The sequence below is a fragment of the Rhinolophus hipposideros genome (genome assembly GCF_964194185.1).
Source record: "Rhinolophus hipposideros genome assembly, chromosome: 2".
Taxonomy (NCBI): Eukaryota; Metazoa; Chordata; class Mammalia; order Chiroptera; family Rhinolophidae; genus Rhinolophus; species Rhinolophus hipposideros.
The window spans coordinates 59,920,697-59,938,816 of NC_138048.1; the positions used below are offsets into that span (position 1 = coordinate 59,920,697).

The 18,120-nt window shown below is 41.4% G+C and overlaps 2 protein-coding genes across 8 annotated transcripts; one reads left to right on the plus strand and one right to left on the minus strand.

Annotated features, from left to right (window-relative positions):
* Window positions 1-498: 498 nt before the first annotated feature.
* Window positions 499-11,465, minus strand: ADIPOQ (adiponectin, C1Q and collagen domain containing). Of its 7 annotated transcripts, none has more exons than XM_081071867.1 (6): window positions 11,346-11,423; window positions 9,598-9,776; window positions 6,997-7,047; window positions 5,535-5,611; window positions 3,870-4,091; window positions 499-2,899 (listed from the first exon to the last, which is right to left on the minus strand). In XM_081071867.1, the coding sequence occupies exons 4-6, from the start codon at window positions 5,542-5,544 to the stop codon at window positions 2,379-2,381; spliced, it is 753 nt and encodes a 250-aa protein (XP_080927993.1). In that variant the 5' UTR covers window positions 5,545-5,611; window positions 6,997-7,047; window positions 9,598-9,776; window positions 11,346-11,423; the 3' UTR covers window positions 499-2,378. The 7 variants fall into 7 exon arrangements, with proteins under 7 accessions (XP_080927993.1, XP_080927991.1, XP_080927990.1 ...); XM_081071865.1 differs by having other exon boundaries at window positions 6,997-7,050; window positions 11,346-11,418; XM_081071864.1 differs by lacking the exon at window positions 9,598-9,776 and having other exon boundaries at window positions 6,997-7,050; window positions 11,346-11,465.
* A 2,701-nt stretch (window positions 11,466-14,166) lies between these two features.
* LOC308505401 (small ribosomal subunit protein eS26-like) lies at window positions 14,167-14,518 on the plus strand (the record flags this gene model as incomplete). Its single annotated transcript, XM_081067528.1, has 1 exon — window positions 14,167-14,518. Exon 1 carries the CDS (start codon window positions 14,171-14,173, stop codon window positions 14,516-14,518), a length of 348 nt encoding a protein of 115 aa, XP_080923654.1. The 5' UTR covers window positions 14,167-14,170.
* Between the last annotated feature and the right edge of the window lie 3,602 nt (window positions 14,519-18,120).

The window sequence follows — 18,120 nt, forward strand, 5'->3', positions numbered from 1 at the left end:
TTCTCCCATTTCTGGTAACGGTATCCAGATTTTGCTTTAGGGAAAATACTCGTTCCCCAGCTTAAGCCATGATCAACTTAAGTCAATAAGTACAGTCCATCCTCCTGACACCGGTGACCCATCAGAGATGGGTATACAAACCAGCCAGAGCCACCAAGATGCAAGGACACACTTGCTAGGACTTCCGGGAGAGAGAACTTCTTATTTCCTCTTTAGGAACCACTAGAAAAGAGGATGCCCCTTTGGCTAGATGATGTGGTGGGAGAGTATGATGGCTGGCAGGCTAATCTTTTTGATATCTTGAGGGAGAGACTAGAGCTGTACAGTGTAAAGCCTGAGGGTGAAGCCTACACTGCCGTAGGCAGTGCGGAAGGATAGACAGAAAAGGTCTTTAATGGTATCACTTGAGCTTCTGGTTGACAGAACAGCTCTGGTATTTTCCATTATGCAAAAGAAATTTTGTTAAGTTTTTTTTTTTTTTTTTTTTTTTTTGCTTAAGTTAATTTGAGTTGAATTTTCTGTCATTCACAGAGTCCTGAATAACACAAGCTTTACTCCTTCGTTCCTCTCTCAACCCCATGTCTTTCTCCAAAAATGAAAACAAAAGCCTTGTGATGCAAGTGATTCTACTTTTAATGCTGGACAGTATCTTTACTGGTAGAAAATAATGATACGAAAACATTTTAAAAGACAAAGCTTTATATATAGAAATAATCACTTAACGAATAGTAACACACATATAAAAGGTAATCATTTAGGATTTAAAACTGTAAGCAAAAAAATAGGTTTTCCATTTCTATATTTTACAGAATGCTATTAACTCTGCTTTTACTGAAAACTTTGAAGAGTATTGCTCAAGCTATTGTCTCCTGAGAGAATGTTTACCACTATCAACCATTCATAATTCCTTTTTTTTTTTTTGAGGACTATATGACATTTTAAAATTGTGCATATTTAAGGTGTACAATTTGATGATTTGATATAGGTATACATTGTGAAATAATCATAATCAAGCTAATTATCAGATCTATCACTTCAGACAGTTATCATTTTCTTTTGTTTTCTTTCTCTTTCCTTGGTAATTCTTAAAGAACAAGAATAGATTCAGAAGGATCAGGTCTTCCCAGACCCTGTTGGCACTCAAGGAAAGAATGGTTTCCAAATTCCTTCATGGGTTTTGCATTGCAGGCTCAAGCTACCCCCTTGAGGGAAAATTCTTTAAGTGTTCTGGAAAGCACAATCTTCCCTAACCTCAACGGAAATGATTCAAACCATCCAGTGGAACAAGGATTAGGTGCTTAAAATCAGGCAGTTCCTAAAATGAAAATATTTTTGTAGATAAGAATTATGTATATAAAGAGACTGAACAGTTATGTGAAGAGAGTTAATTCTGGGTAGACGTGAGATTCAAGAGATTGGTCTTCAGGAGGCTTTGATCAAGGACAAGTGAAGGGACCCAGAAGTGAAGTAAACGTGGTTCTTCAGGGAAGTTGTCCCCGGTCTGGTGCACAGGATAACACATGAAGAAGCACAGGGGCACCATGTATGAGGAAGGTTTGCAGGAAAGAGAAATCACATCAGGGAAGCTTCCTGATCAGGTGGCTTTCCGGAACAGGGAATGTCTCAGCACATGGACATGTAGGTGGCTTTCTGGTCTGGAGACAAGAGCATGAGGAAAGACACAGAGAAAAGACAGTACGGAGTAATGCAGGGGCTGCTGAGTAGTCCAGCTGGAATGGGACCTGGTCAGAACTACCTGCTCTGAGGGAGCTCTTCCGGGGGAGGCTTAATTCATGATGAAGACCAATTAAGAAGCCCTCAGGTGAGATGGATGAGAGACCCACTACCAACATCTCAAAGAGGCCATATACTCCTGAAAACGACACAGTATAATAGAGAAGGTCCATGGCCCTGGTGTGATTTCCAGCTCCGCCACTTACTACCTGTGTGATCTTAGGCTTTCCCTTAACTCTCTCAGCCTCAGGACCCTGAGTGAAAAAAGGAGAATAATATATTTTCTGTGTACCTCACAGGATTGGCATGAACATGAAGAGAAACAGTGGGCACAGAATAGGACTGCCAAATACTTTGTTGTAGTCGGTTATCTTGTCATACGTGAAGCATATCCAGTAAATGCTTTATCCTTTTATTGCCACTATATGCCAGCTCCTTGAGGCCAAGGAACATGTCTTCTTTAGAACTGGGAATGTAGTATATAATTTTTTTTAAAAAGTGCTTGATAAATGAATGAATGAGTAAATGAATGAATAATGTTCAGAGCCCTCCAACTAGATAATAACATCAATCTCCTAACTACACTGTGTACTGTTCTTTGACTTGGCTTGTTTGGCCCGGTAGAGGCTCTGAGTTAGTGGTGATCAGTTGATATCATGGTAGAGAAGGAAGCCTGTGAAGGTGGAGTCATTGACATTATCTGCATAGAGCCCATTATGCTCCCCATCCCCATACACTTGGAGCCAGACTTGGTCGCCCAACCCCAGATGGAGGAGCACAGAGCCGGAGGCTTGGTCCAAGTCCTGGTCCTGATATTGGTCAAAGGTGAAGAGCACAGCCTTGTCCTTCTTGTAGAGGCTGAGTTTCACATCCTTCAAGTAGACTGTAATGTGGTAGGAGAAGTAGTATAACCCAGGAATGTTGCAATGGAATTTGCCTGTGGTGGTATCATAGTGGTTTTGTTGATTGTAGAAGATTTTGGTAAAGCGAATGGGAACATTAGGGACAGTGACTCGGGTCTCCAATCCCACACTGAATGCTGAGCGGTATACATAGGCACTTTCTCCAGGTTCTCCTTTCCTGCCTTGGACTCCTGGAAAGCCTCGGGGACCTTCAACCCCAGTCACTCCAGTTTCACCAGTGTCACCCTTAGGACCAACAAGACCTAAGGAATGAAAAGACATCAATGACCACAAGAAACAGAACTCCTGCAGTATAAAATACTGTCCCTATAGCCCCTACTCAAAACCTGCTTGACTTACAGAGCAAAGAACCAATAGGAGTTCCCAAAGGGGAGAGTTAGACCTCCTCCTTCCACATCCCCCTAGCAGGCTCCCATAAATTCTCTCCAATCTTGTCTCCTATCACTCTCCATCACCTCCTCTCCACCTGCTTTTTGTCTTATTTTTTTAAATGGTATATCAACCTTTATTGAAAGATTTCAGGTCAATAACCACCTGCCAACTCTTTATGTGCTGGCTCAACCAACCATACTTTTGCTCTTCTATCCCAGGTCTTGGATGCCCTCCCTCCTTTATTCTGTTCACTCATCCTTCAAGGCCTAGCTCTAGTCCTTCCTCCTCCTTAAAGCCTTCATTGTTAACCCAAGTCTTCCCTGAGGGTATGTTGTCTCTGTCCCATACCTTGAGCATTTGTCCTCATTCAATTGGCATACTTGTAGTACACTTCCTTGTAATAATCTCTCACAGAGTCTTGTGCATTAGACTTACCTTCTTAACTAGACCAAGAATTCTCCAGGAGCAGGACTGTGACCTGCAGGAGGTATACATTAAGTGTGGTTGAATGCCACTGAATTGAATGGGAATTAAATGGACAAGAATGGAAATAGGAATGTTAACAGACTGAGAATAGGGATGGATGAGGGTGGGGATGAGAAAGGAAATGGGGAAAGAGATCTGAATAGAGTAGAATCAAGGGAACTTGATTTCACAGGTACCACCTCTTCTCACCACTGACGGGCCAACTCCAAATCCACTTTAAGTTGCTTATGGGTCACATCAGAAAGCTTTGCTTCTTCCCTGTATCTAGGCCTTACTCAATAACAATGCCCTCGTATAGTTCTAGAAGTGCTCCTCTACCCAGAAATCTGATCGAGGAGGCCAAAAACTTCTTACCTGCATCTCCTTTCTCTCCCTTCTCACCAGGGGCGCCATCTCTGCCATCGCGGCCCGGGATCCCATTGTGGCCAGGATACCCTGGGATGCCTGCCATCCAACCATTGCAGACCCCCTTGGGCAGGGGAAGCAGGACTCCAGGTTTTTCAGTCGCGGTATCCTGGGCGTGACTGGGCAGGACTAGTAGCAGCAGAACAGCTAGTGGCAACAGCATCCTGAGTCCTGGAATCCCAATCTGCATTGTCAGCCATGAGAGAGCAGAACCCACATAGCACACCCATTCGGGATCTAAGCAAGACTGGCCATCTCAGTAGAGTCCACTCCTGAGACCTGCTCTCCCAATGCACACCTCTTCCAGGAAGACTTTTCTGACTACTACAAGGCACCTTGATCTTTTTCTTCCCTGAAATTTGCAGTATTTAGCATCACTCCTTGTGTGTAGTCTCCTTTTCTCAACAGGATTGTGAGTTCAGTGATGTCAGGACAGCACTCCTCCAATTTCCTCATATCTGAGCAGAGGACCAGGCACAGGGAAAGCTCCAAGAAACAACGTATCAAGAGTCTTTCCCTTGAGTTGTCTAAGCATATTGACTCAGATCATTCCAGTCAGTTCTAACCAACTTCTCTCTCTCAGCTCCTTCCTTTTCCTTCTTCATGTCCCTTTCCCTCATTTTCTATGTCTGTTCTCCCATTCTCTTTCTTCCTCTCCCTTTCTCCTGGGTCACATTAAACCATCTGGTATCTTACGTACATGCATACATGCATGCATGCACATACATATACACATGTATGCCCGTGCACTATGCACACACACACACACACGCACACACAGCATTGCCTTGGAGTAGTCAGATCATCAGAAATACACTGTCCCGTGAGAATATCCACTGGCTATTTGCCTGGGCCACCCTTAGCTGCACCTTCTCGTATGCCTGATCCCAACACAGCTTTCAGGACATAGTTGAGAAGTCATCTCTCAGGAGACCCTCCTGATTCTCCCTCCCCAACTGGGTTGATTGTTCCTCTTCTCTGCTCCCTCTCTAGCATTGCACTTCTTGCACTGTACTGTAATCCCTGATTTGCTCACCCATTTCCCCCATTAAACTATAAGCACTGGGCAGGGAGCAGGGAGAGGTAGTAAAGCCTAACATATGACCATCACAGAGTAGAGCCCAAATAAATATTTTTAAAACGAAAAATAAAAAAGGAAGAGCAGAAAAGCCAGAGAGAGGATGGAAGGAGGAACAAAGGGAAGGAGAAAAGAAGAAGAAGAAAAAAAGGGAGGGTGGAGTGTATTTGAAATATGTATTATGGAAACCCTAGCAAAAAGCCCAAGTGATACATGTAGCCAAGGGACTGTCTCAGAATCATCCCTCCATAGCCCCCTCCCAGAAGATGGTCCTTTACACACAGAGGAACTCTAGACCCCTCCTAGCTTCTGCCTCTGATAGTAGTAGGGTGATTTTAGCCCCCACATCTGATTGCCAGAGTCTTAGTGTCCCCCTCCCTCTCTCATCAGGAAGTTGAAAGCACCACAGAGAGAGAAATGGGCTCTAGGCATCACTAAGATCCTCTGTGGAGTTTGAGAGGTGGTTAATCCCAATAATTTGACTCTAAACAAAACACAATCCATGTGCATTTTCTTTTCCCCTAATAAAAACTCACTATTTTTCATCAGTTGGCTTGTTTCTTGTAGATAACACAGTCTCCAGAATCGGGTTTGTCTACAGGAGACAGCTCCTCTGTGAGGGATACAGGAAGAACTCTGAGTGACACAACCAACTCATCTTTCACATATATGATCATATATATATACATATATATTATATATATATTATATATATATTCGTATAGATAGTCATCTTTTACATATACACTCACACACATGTATATGTTCATTAAAACTAGTAATATAAACACTTTGGAAACTACAGAAAACAAAACAATCCTCCACCCCAAGAATTTCTTTTTATTTTGAAACATAGTGGAAAACATACTTTATGTAGAAATTTTATTCCCCATTTTTGCCTTGTCATTTTCTACTTTTTATAGTCATCATTTTAAATGTGTGTGTGCTAGTCCATCAAATGGATACAACCAAAATATACTTAGCTATTTCCATTTTGTTGAACTTTTAGCTTATTTCCATTTTAAATTTTGTTTTAACTCTATAAAAATATCCTTAGACATGTAGCTTATTCCCAAATTATTGCCCTGTTATGACATATTCCCAGAAGTAAAATTACTGGATCAAAAGGTACAAACATTTTTAAAGCTCTTAATGCACATTCTCAAATTGCAGTTTATTATACTGTTATGAGGTAATATTGTTATACTATCACTCTAGTATTATCATTGAAAACAGGTTTTTTGTTGTTAGCTTAGTGAATAAAAGAAATAGTGCCTTCCTACCTAGAACGTTAGTGAGCTGTACATTTTATTAAAAGCCTATTTTCTAATTTAATTTCTTATCCCAATTTCCTCATTCAGGATACTGTGTTAGTGTTTTTTCTCAATTAATTTACTAAAGACACAATGTATTTTGTTTGAATTAATTTGTGTGAACTCTTTATGCCAAAACTTTGTCATATGTGCTATCACTATTTTCTCTAGTGTGCAGATCATTCTTTTGTTTTGTTTATACTGATTTTTAAGTGACAGAAGTTTTAGATTTTTACATAGTCAACTCTGTTGATATTTTTGTTTGTTTCTAAGTGTTCAATAGTCCTTATCTGTGCCAGGGTTTGGTAAATGTCCTATTTTAATTTCTTCTATTGTTTGACAAATTTTAAAATTCACTATTTAATCCATCTCTGAGATTTTGTTTTGGTGTAAGCTGTGATCTAAAATACTCAAATAATTTCTCCCTATTTGAAGACTAGTTGTTTAAAGACATTTTTAATTGAATTAATATTTTCCCTCTCTAGTGATCCGATGCATCATTTATCAAATATTAAGTTCTAATATGATCTTATAAACAGAATTGAGAATGAGACCGGAGAATGGAGAAGAGAGACAGAGACAGGCAAACACAGCAACTGAGACAGACAGGTGCTGACAAGACACGGATGCTGCTCCCTGGTGGTCAAGTCTCTAGTCACGGCTCACTCTTACTATCTGCATGTACCTTTGTCGCCCTCTACTGGATTTGAAGGGCTCAGGAAGGTGTTCTCAACAGCTGCTGGAAATAAAATGAGACAGTTTAGGCTTAGCTTGTCCTTAGATAAGAAGAAAGAGTAGAGTTAATAAGCAGACAAGGAGGAGAGACCAGCCAAGCCCCTTTTGTATTTAGGAAGAATACTTCTTCTGAGACTTTTAAGACTTCATAGGTCTTTATATTTTCCCACTGTTTGTCACCTCCATTCTTTATTCCTTCTGGGGTTAGCAATAAAACTCCTGAGAAGAACTCTGAGAGACTCTGTACTTGTTTTCTCCAGAAATGAGGAGGGCAGAATCTGTGAGGCTGTGCTCTTGTCCATAGGGAGATAGGAGGAGAGAATCCAGAACGTGAGAACTGGTGGACGCAGCTACAAAGGGCCCCAAAGATAAAGGGTGAGGGGCTTCCTCCAAACTATTGAAAGGAGTACATTCTCCCAGCCCACGCACGGAAAGGCATTCTGTCCTCAACACTTCAGTGTTATGGACAGATTTTTCCACTAACAGGAACAATTGGGTTCCATGACGGTAGCATGGGGAAGAGGTACTGAAAGGAGAAGTGGAGGGAAGATGAATACAGGATCCCAGGAAGTCTCTGATGCTACAGATTTTGATTGAAAAAGAAGGTTGTCTTCTAACCTAGTTCTGGGTAGAAAAATCAGCATTTAATACAATTGAAAGTCAGTGCAGAGCTGCCTAATTTTCAAAAAATAACATTCTAAAATTATGTGTACTCTTTGTTTAGATACAGCAATTGTTACACTTTGATTCTGAAAGAATTCTATTTCCATTGGGGGAATAGAAACTGTAATCTAAGACTGAAATCTAAGATTTGAATGTGTGTATAAAGAAAACTTTTACATGGATCTTGAAGCTAAATCCCAAGTGCCACTTATAATTCTTTGTCATTGTAGAATGCCATTTGTAAAGTTCTTGCCTCACTTAATATCTCGTTTAATTCTCACAACCATCTTGAGAGACGGTATGTGGTAGAATAGGGAGTACTATGATTTCAGTACTTGAGTGAAAATAATTTTATCCTTACCTGTAACATGTTTCTGTCATATGCTTCTTGGAAGATTAAGTGATATATTCCATATAAAGTACTCAGAACAGTGTCTGGCACATGTCAGAGCTCAATAAATCTTAGCTATAACTATATCCATTTTAAAGATGAGGAAAGTGGGCTTCGAGGAGGTTAAATAACTTGTTCAGAATCCCAGAACTACATGTACTGGAGCTGGAAATCAAACTCAGGTCTGCCAACATCCAATAATGGACTCGTTGGCATAGTCCAGAGGAGGAAAACAGCATCAGGGTCACGCATCTGCCTTTTACTATTTCACCCCATAGGATGGGGATATAACAGACAGCAGAGTGAATAAACCTCCACATCATGATGCAAGTGACCTGGTTTCTATTCTTTGCTCCACTATTAACTCATTGGGTGACTTCCCTTCCCCCACCCCACATCTTGGACTTCATGCTCTTTGCCTGCAAATGTGATTCCTAATGATATTAATCCTTACCTAACCTATTTCACATTATTATTGTAAGAACCAATTGACTAAAAGTATGAAAAAGTATTTTATAAGTTTATAAGGTGATCCACATGTGTAAGCGAAGAGAAGGGACGCAAACAAACATTTATGGATCACCTCTTTAATCTCACTTCATGCCCACAACTACAGGAGGTAGGTCTCAGTTCCCATGAGAGAAATCTGAGGACCAGAGAGATTTGGTAACTTCTGCCCATGGATAAGAGGCAAAAGAAGACAGAAGTGCACTTTGAAATTCAAAGGCTGAATTATTTGTACCGCACTGGCTTTCATGGCACACCGTGCGTCAGCATGGATCTGTTCACTTTTAAAAAGTATACGAGGGAATGTTCATGATATTCTCCGCATCCTGAAGGGCTGTAGTCTGATGTCTCATTTTCATACATTAAAATGTATGAGAAATTCCACTTTGACCTGTTGGAATTTCAGTAACAACAGCAGAATCTTGTGAAATGCAAAAATGGGGTCTCCTTTGGGACTGGCAGGGGACACAGCAGTATGGGGGAAAGAGGTCACCAAACCCAGTGCCAACTCTTCCAGCAGGAAAGGGCATTAAAGCACAGTTCACAAAGTCCCTGAGAGACAAAAGGGACCCCAGGAAATCTTCTCACCCCTGCCCTGTTTTTACAAATGGGAGGTTAAGTAGAAAGAAAGGGGTGCATTTATTAGACACTCCTAGAAGCCAGCTCCCACAGTAGGAGGTTTTACGCATTATTTATTTTATTATTTATTTTAATCTTTACAAGAACTCCAGGAAGCAAGGAAAATAGCCCCAACTTTAGAGATGGGAAACTGAGAGATTTCCCTGTGATCATAAGGAGATGATCCCTGTGAGATTCCCATGCTGACTTCCAAACCAGTGAACCTTTCCATTACATTATACTGCCTCTAAAAAGGCTTCTCAGATTTAGTTTCTTACTCTGCTAAATGAGGTCATTATGATGAGGGACGTGAGAACACTTGAAATTGGCAGGAGTACTTTGGAGTATAAATTGCATAAGGCACTTGCAAACCTTATTTCATTTAATCCTCCCCACAGCTCCGCTTTTGACTCCACCGTACAGAAGAATCTGAGACTGAGAGAGACCAAAATGCTGGCTTAAAATCATGCAACTCTTCGGTTGTATTATACGAACTTGTCACTTTTAAAGTTCAAAAATAGTAGAATACTGGCCATTTCACATGGTGTAACCTAATGATAAATGAAAGAACCAGGAATTAACTCAACTCCCAGGAGGATTGCCTGAAAGCTTTTACTCAGCCCTGGGAGAACTCTCAGCATCCCCAGGCCCAAATCAATCTCTCTTTCTCTCTCTCTCTGTCTCACACACACAGACACACACACACACACTCACACACACACTCAGACACACACTCACACATACACTCACACACACTCACACACTCACACTCACACACACACACACACACACACACATTCTCAAGAAACTGGTAAAGCAGAGCATCCCTCCACCACATTTTTAGGTAATCAGTCTCTCTCCACATGAAGGAATCCCTCCTGACTGAAAGCTTCTAGTCACCAAAGCTTCTACATCTTGACCTCAGCCAAGTGTCTGGGGCTGCTGGTCTCCTGGCTTCACAAAGAGTAGGTGAAAAGTTTGTCCCCATAGCCATCTTAGAAAGGAAAACAACCAAGTCCCGTGTCTGTCTTTATAATTCCTGAAGAATTAAGGGAGGGCAGACACAAGGACTGCCAAGCAAACTGCAGGGCTCCCTTCCCATTGCTCTGCTTCAAGAACAAAGCTGATACTCTCATGTTCCTTTGTGAATATTCTACCAGCATAAAGGGTTCCCCTGCTTCCCAACCTTGTCAGGAGGAGCCGGCCTTACCGCTAATAAAGGAGTCACCAAGAGTGAGGTGGCTGTCCTCCTTGCAAGGCTTGATCTGAAAACCAGAGCCTCGGCAGAGGGGGGACCCACATCCTCCGACACCAAAGGCCTGGCCTCTGAAATGCCTTCCACTCTGACCTCTGCATCTACAGCTGAAACAACCCGGATGCGCAAACACTGTGCTCCCTGGGGCAAGCGGAGTCAGGTTTGACAAAGGCAGGATAGATCCAGTTGTTTCTGTCAGAAAATGTCTTCTAAAAATAAGATTGTTCATAAGCTCCCAGCATATGCCAGGCCCTTTTCTCACTTTGTCTCATTTGAGCCTCTCAAACAGCCTGTGAGATAGCCCCACATCTGTGTAGATATTCCCATACCTACAGATTCCCCCAAGTGAGTAGACAACAACCATGTCTCACTCATTTTAGTATCTCGTGAACCCAACCCAATGTCTGGCCCATCGAATCTGCTCAATAATATCTGCTGAGTGGAATCACATGATAGGGCTGGATTCCAAACTCAGTCTTAGGTCCGAACTCAGGCTTTTCCCCAGCTATCTCGTCCTGTGCTTCTTTCTTTGAGCAACAATTGATCCCCTTCTCCTCTTACTTAATTGGATTCTGTCGCTGGGCCATCCCTGGCACCTCACTGATTCTAACTTTTTCTCTGGACAAGCATCTTGCCCTCAAGTGAACTGGGCAAAATTCGGGATGGTCCCAGGCATTTTGACCAGAGGAAGAGTTTCTTTTTTCTTGGAGTTGTTAGAGAATCGAGGAAGCTGCTCTGGTCAGAGTTTTGTCTGTATCCATCCCCACCCTTCTATAACAGGAGAACGTGGCATAAAACAGCCAGAGGCTCCACTGAGGGCAGCCACCCCGACACCCAGTCTGGAACTTGAATCAAATGCTCTTACCCTCAAGTGCGGAATCAGACCCATAGACTGCTGTCAGCATGAAAGTGAGGAGATGGTCCAGCCACAAAAGCCTGGTACTCCTGGGGGCAGGCTGTCCCCACCTTATAGTTGTCCCTTCTCATTGGCCAACCCAGTGAGGGCCAGAGACCACTGGGCCGGCACCTTGCCCCTGGCAGCTGCCCTAGGTTTCTACCCCAGGGAATTTGGTGCAACCCAGCTTGAGCTTGGGAGGCCAAGTGGAGCTTCAGTCAAACACTCATGTTCCCAGGCCTTGGACCTTATTTTTGCTTCCTGCAACAGCAGCAGAAGATGGGGCAAGGGGCAAGACCAGAATCAAGAAAACAAGTTATTTCTGCATTTGATGGAGGAAATTCCTCATGTAAAATAAATTGCCTGGTGGTCCAGGAGAACTCCCTCTCCACAGAAATGTTCCATAATAAGTTAGAGACACAAATTACCACCATCATACTCCTGCTCGTTGTGCACAATAAAGTATGGGACTGTATGGTTCAGTCATTAGCACTTCAGAACAGGAAGCAACCAGAGTGGGCCGCAATAGAGTAAAAAATACAACACATCCTTCATGCTGCAGCCTGGACCCCAGATTTGGGGAAGACTTTGCGTCTTAATCCTGAGATCTGAGGTGAGAGGAAGTTTCTAGGGTGGTATGGGGGAGGGCAACATTAAGACCTTTAGAAGCTCCAAATTCCAAAAGATTCTGGAACCCCCCTCCACCCCTATGTAATTCAAATTCAATACAAGAGAAAAATTCCATAAATTGTAATATCAGAAAACCACCTTGTCACGCAGGGGACCCTGCTCGCTGCGCCATTTGTCATGCAGGGTCTCAGCTCCCACTCTCCGCCCAAGAACGCAGGACACGATAAGGCCAAAAAGGAATACCCACGGAACCATAGATAGGGGAGTCAAACCAATATATTCTCTCTGGCGGCTGGGCTGGAGACACAGGAAGCAGGATCTACATAATCTGCCTAACAGCAGTCCGCGCTTGCCAGCCACCATCTTCTTGCTAGCCCCCATTTCTCTTTGCTAGCGTAGCCACAGCAGTTATATTAGTGGCCAATGGCTTACGGGTTACAGCTGACAGCCAACTAGCCACAGCTGCTGGCCATCTGATCACAGTTGATGGCCATTTACTACCCGAGCCAGCACCTTTCTATGTGAGGCCGAGAGCCTGGAAACTGTTTTTTGGGGGGCTTTGTCCCCACACACCTTTCAATATTTTTCTGTTTCCAAAATTCCAAGTAAGTTTTGAAAGCTAACTTTTGATGAGTATGTGAGTTCTCATTTTGCCAGCTCCTTAAGCATGAGCCTAATCCACCTATTGGGGAACCCAGCTCTTGGGCTGGAGCCACCTGGAGGACCAGAGGTGGCCACCCAGGTTGGGAATCCTAGAAGGTTTAGGCTTGAAATGACAACATTCATCACCTTGGACTCTTTCTTGGCAAACCCATATTCTGTTTTAGAAAGGCAGAATTAAAGCTGGTTCTTGAAAGCCACGAATTCTGATGCATTAAATCATAATCCCAGCAAGGGGTTAAGGTCCCAGTAATAACTTCTACAAGACATTCAGAAACAGGATGGTCTCAGGCAGAGGCTGAGCAAGTGTCTACCTGCCCCCGAATACCACCTCCACTGGCCACATGGAGCCGAAAAGTCCATCTCAAGGACTAACCTAGTAAGTCCTCACTTAACATCGTCAGTGGGTTCTGCAACTTTAAGTGAAGAGACATCAAACTTCAAAAACCAATTTTACCATAGTTTAACTGATTTAAACAAGAGTTAAATTCCTATAGCCTCTCATCAACATTATAACAAACGTAGAACAAAATGATGTTATTCGAGGACCTGCTGTATGCAAATGTTTCTAGAGAAATCAGTCACATTAAGTCATTAAGATTGGAGTCCTGAGGCCCACTGGCTTAGATAAGGGGCCTGTGAAAATTTCTATACAGTGTACCAGGTGGGTTGGACCAAAGAGAAAACAAAGAGAAACTGTAGCAAGTCTCTTACATCACTGTTTCATTTCTATTGTGGCATTTTCTTATTTAATTTTTGGTCTGTGTTACTACCTGTCTCTCCTTACTAGAATGTAAACTTTATGAGAGCCCGTGCTTTGCCTATTCAATGTTATGTCCTCTAGACCCTGGAATAAGGTCTGGTACAAGGTAAGCAATAATAAATATTGAATCAATGAATAAGGAAGTGATCATATTTAATCTTCCCTTGGAGATCACTATGATTGTCTCCCATTTTACAAATAAAGTATGTGGTGCTCATTAGGTTAAGTGACTTGTCCAAGGCACAGATCCAAGATCTGAACCCAGATCTGTCCGACTACAAAACCCATATTCTTCCTAATACCTCATGTCCGTCACCCCTCCTGCTGGACTCTGAGACCCTAAGATTCATGCATGCATTTCAGGGTAGCTTTATGACAACCTTAAAAGGTTGTCATAAAAAGCATCAGCCTTATGGGAACGCAGCTGATTATTGCAGGCTTTAACTATTGCACAAGGTGGAATAACTTTAGCCCTAAAATCACACCGAGACTGTGATGGGTCTGGCTGTCAGCCAGACATTGCGAAAGCCTCCAATCAGGCCTCAGGGAAATCTGCCTTTCCCACAAAGACCATCATATGAAGAGAGGCAATTCTGTGGCATTGTGGTTTAGAGACTGAACCACTGAAACACATTCAGTCAAAAACACCTTGAGGCTGATCTTTTCCCCAGGACAGCACTGTTACTACCAAGAATGAAATAATAAAAAAATGTGATCCCTTTCTCGGGTCCTCGCTTCCAAGATGACCAAAAAAAGAAGAAACAATGGTCGTACCAAAAAAGGCCGCGGCCATGTGCAGCCTATTCGTTGCACCAACTGCGCCCGATGCGTGCCCAAGGACAAGGCCATTAAGAAGTTCGTCATTCGAAACATAGTAGAGGCCGCAGCCGTTAGGGACATTTCCGAAGCGAGTGTCTTCGACGCCTATGTGCTTCCCAAGCTGTATGTGAAACTACATTACTGTGTGAGTTGTGCCATTCACAGTAAGGTAGTCAGGAATCGTTCCCCTGAAGCCCAGAAGGACCGAACACCCCCACCTCGATTTAGACCTGCGGGTGCTGCCCCACAACCTCCACCAAAGCCCATGTAAGGAGCTAAGTCCTTAAGGACTGAAGAAATATTCTCGGGGAAAAAATAAAATGGAAATTATACTTAAAAAAAAAAATGTGATCATTTCCTCCAAGGTATCATAGCTACAGTTCAATCCCCTTCAGCATGTGAATTGGGATATTGAAACAGCAGGCTACATGCCTAAGTTTCCCATAAGTAAGGTTAAATATTGTCATAGATTTTTCCTTCTTGTGATTGAAAAAATAATCTTAATAAGCATAATCACTGTTTTGAAAAATAATACGGAAGACTGGAGCAAGATGGCACAGTAGGCATGCCCTGTAACCTTCCACCCCATCCCCAAATCCCTAATAGCAGGAAAGGAAACAATTCCTTTATCTCTTCCAAAGGATGGGCTACAATTGCACTTCATCCAAGGCAACCTTAGACACTAATGTAACTACCTGGTTTGTCACTCACACTTTAGACTAACGGTAGCCCACTTCTACGGGCAAGAAGGCCAGTTCAGATAAGCAACCCTGGATTCATATCTATGAGAGCCTGTGTCCTTGGACGACTCCCAATACCAAAATCCTGTATTAGTCAAGGAATCCGCCACAGTAATTTTACAAAAGCTGGAGAAGCAAAGCGAGGGAGACGGTGTTGCCCAGAGATCAGGAAGCAGCTACTGCCCTGGAGCTGTAGCCCATAAGCCTACACTCACTGGCTGGGCTGCTAGAGCTTCTACCACTGCACTGAACAGTAGCCAGGACCACTGACACTGCCGAGGACACCACCTGAAGGACAATGGCTTCTCCCCCCAACCCCCTTCAATATTGCACAATTGTCTCCCATTTGCATAATCTCATTGACACTCATCTGGCAAGGGAGTCTAGGATATGACATTTCAGACCCCCAGCTTCCGGAATACAAAGGGGATTATAGAAAAGTGGATATAGGGCTAAGTACCAACAGACATGATCTGACGTAGGCCACAACTTCAACCAATGGAAGAATTTACACCCAAGGAAACAAAGCTAGTAGCAAAAAGAAAGGGGGCATAACTTAAGAATAATTACTTATTTAGAGAGATGACAGGAAATAGTATACATGAACATAATTAATGAATATTCTGCCACAGTAGGAGGTAAAAATAATTTTCTCTTCTTTAAGTCACCACGTTTATGGTGATTTGTTATGGCAACCAACCCTAGGAAACTAACACAGGCAAGTCAAGCTAGGGAAAGAGTTCTGCATATGACACCAAAGACAGACTATTAAAGAAAAAATGATAAATGAGACTTCATCAAAATTACAATGTTTGCTCTGCCAAAGACCCTGCTCAGAGGATGAAAAACCAAGCTACAGACTGAGAGAAAATACTTGCAAACCATATATCTGACAAAGAATTTGTATCTAGATTACACAAAGAACTCTGAAAACTAAAACAAAACAAAACAAAAATATCCAACTAGAAAGTGGGCAACAGACATGAAAGATATTTCACAAAATATGATATATGGATGGCAAATAAGCACATGAATAGAAGTTCAACATTTTTAGCCATTAGGAAAATGCAAATTAAAACTACCAATGAAATATTATTAACACATCTAATATCAATGGCTAAAATTAAAAACAGTAAGAAACATACAAGAAGTGGAGTACAGCATCAGGAATAGAGACAGTGGAAAGGTAATGGCTGTGTGCGATGTCAGAGGGATAGTGGATGGGGGAGGTTATCACTGTGAGGGATATAAATGATAAATGTTTAACTATTACATTGTTTTGTACACCTGAAACTAGTTTAAAAAATAGTAAGAAACAATATAATGGTAGATACATGTCATTATACATCTGTCAAAACCCATAGAATGTACAACACAACGAGTGAAACCTAATATAAACTATGAATTTTGAATGATTTTTTTTTAAGTAGGAAAAATAGCACAAATTTTTTAAAGATTGAAAAAGCATTGAGAATACTAAATTTGGGAAATGACACAATGAAAAGGGATCGCTGATAATTTGCCAGTGGGAATGAGAAATGGTATAGCCACTCTGGAAAAGAGTTTCGTAGTTTCTTTAAAAATTAAACAGCAGTCACACTCCTGAGCATTTATTCCCCCAAAATGAAAACTATGTCCAAACAAAACCTACACATAAAAACCTGAATATCTCTGTTCATATATATCTTTGCTCATAAAATAAATTCCTAGAAATAAAATTGCAAGATCAAGGGGTATGCACAACTTCAATTTTGATAGTTGTTATAAACTGACTTTGAAACATTCAATAGTGACTTATCCTGCTCCCAACACGGTATGAAAGTACCTGTTTCCTTATACCCTTGCCAATATTGGATACTGTCAAACATTTAAATATTTGACATTCTAATAGACTTTTTAAGTATCTCGTTTTAATTTGTATCTCTTTGATTATGTGTGAGGATGATCTTCTTTTCATATATTTATTGGTTATTTGTATTTATTTTCCTATGTTTACTCTCTGTCCATTTTTCTTGTTATTTTTATAAATTTTTTAAAGTTTCTTGTATATCAAGTACATTAATCCTTTGTTATATGTTTGGAAAATGTATCTTTTACTTTTAAAAATGTTTTATATAAAAATTTTTTGCTTCCTGTTTAACCTAATTTCTTTTATCGTTTTCCTTTTGGCTTCTGGATTTTGTGTTTTGTCTGAAAGATTCCTCCCATTCCAAAGTTATTCTTTAAAATATGTTTTCTTCTAGAATATTCGTGATTTCTTTTTCTTTTAATTCAATATTTGACCAACCTGTAATTATTTTGTCAAGAGGACAAAGACCACTCATAGCGTTCATTGAAGACTATTTATTCAAAGCTTATTATTGTAAGGGAGTCACTGTTATCACTTCCTTTACAGCAGAGACTGGAAGGGAGTTGAAAGAAAAGTGAGTTTTATGGACTGGAAAAAGTAAATCCTATGAGTTTCTCGTGAGTATTCTTTTAGGGTGGGATTTTCTAGTAGGGTGGGATTTGGGGAAGTGAGGGAACTTTCTGATTGGTTTTCAAGTACATGTGGCAGTCTTTGATCCATTATCTCCTGGTACATAAGTGGGGGTTTTCCGGGCTGGGTAGGGTCATGGGTTTTCCCTACTTCAACTAAAAGAAAATCTGGTCCTCAGCTTGGGAGTCTTGTTTAAGCAATTCCTTGCATTTTAAAAAATGAGGTAAATCAGCTTTATTTTTTTCTATATTCCCAGTGAACCTAACACCAATTTCCATGAATACTTACCTTTCAGTTATAATTTTAAATGTCTTGTCCATATACTCACTTTTCAAATGTATTGGGGTCTAGTTTAGGATTCTCTGTTCATATGTGTTTCTTCCTTGTCAGGACTATGCATTCTCTTGGTCTGTGAAAGCAGCATGATGCTATGACTATTAAGTTTATCCATTTATAAAGCCTGACAGTAGAGAAAATATGTAATCAGGAGACTGTGTTTTATAAAACTTTCCATCCTTATACTCTGACATGGAGCCTGGCATACAAGAGGGCTCCATATGTGTTGGATGAATACAAAAATGCTAGTGTGGCAATGAGAAATCTGGACCAGGAGTTGGAAGACCTGGATTCTAGTCCCTGCTTTACTGCAGGCTG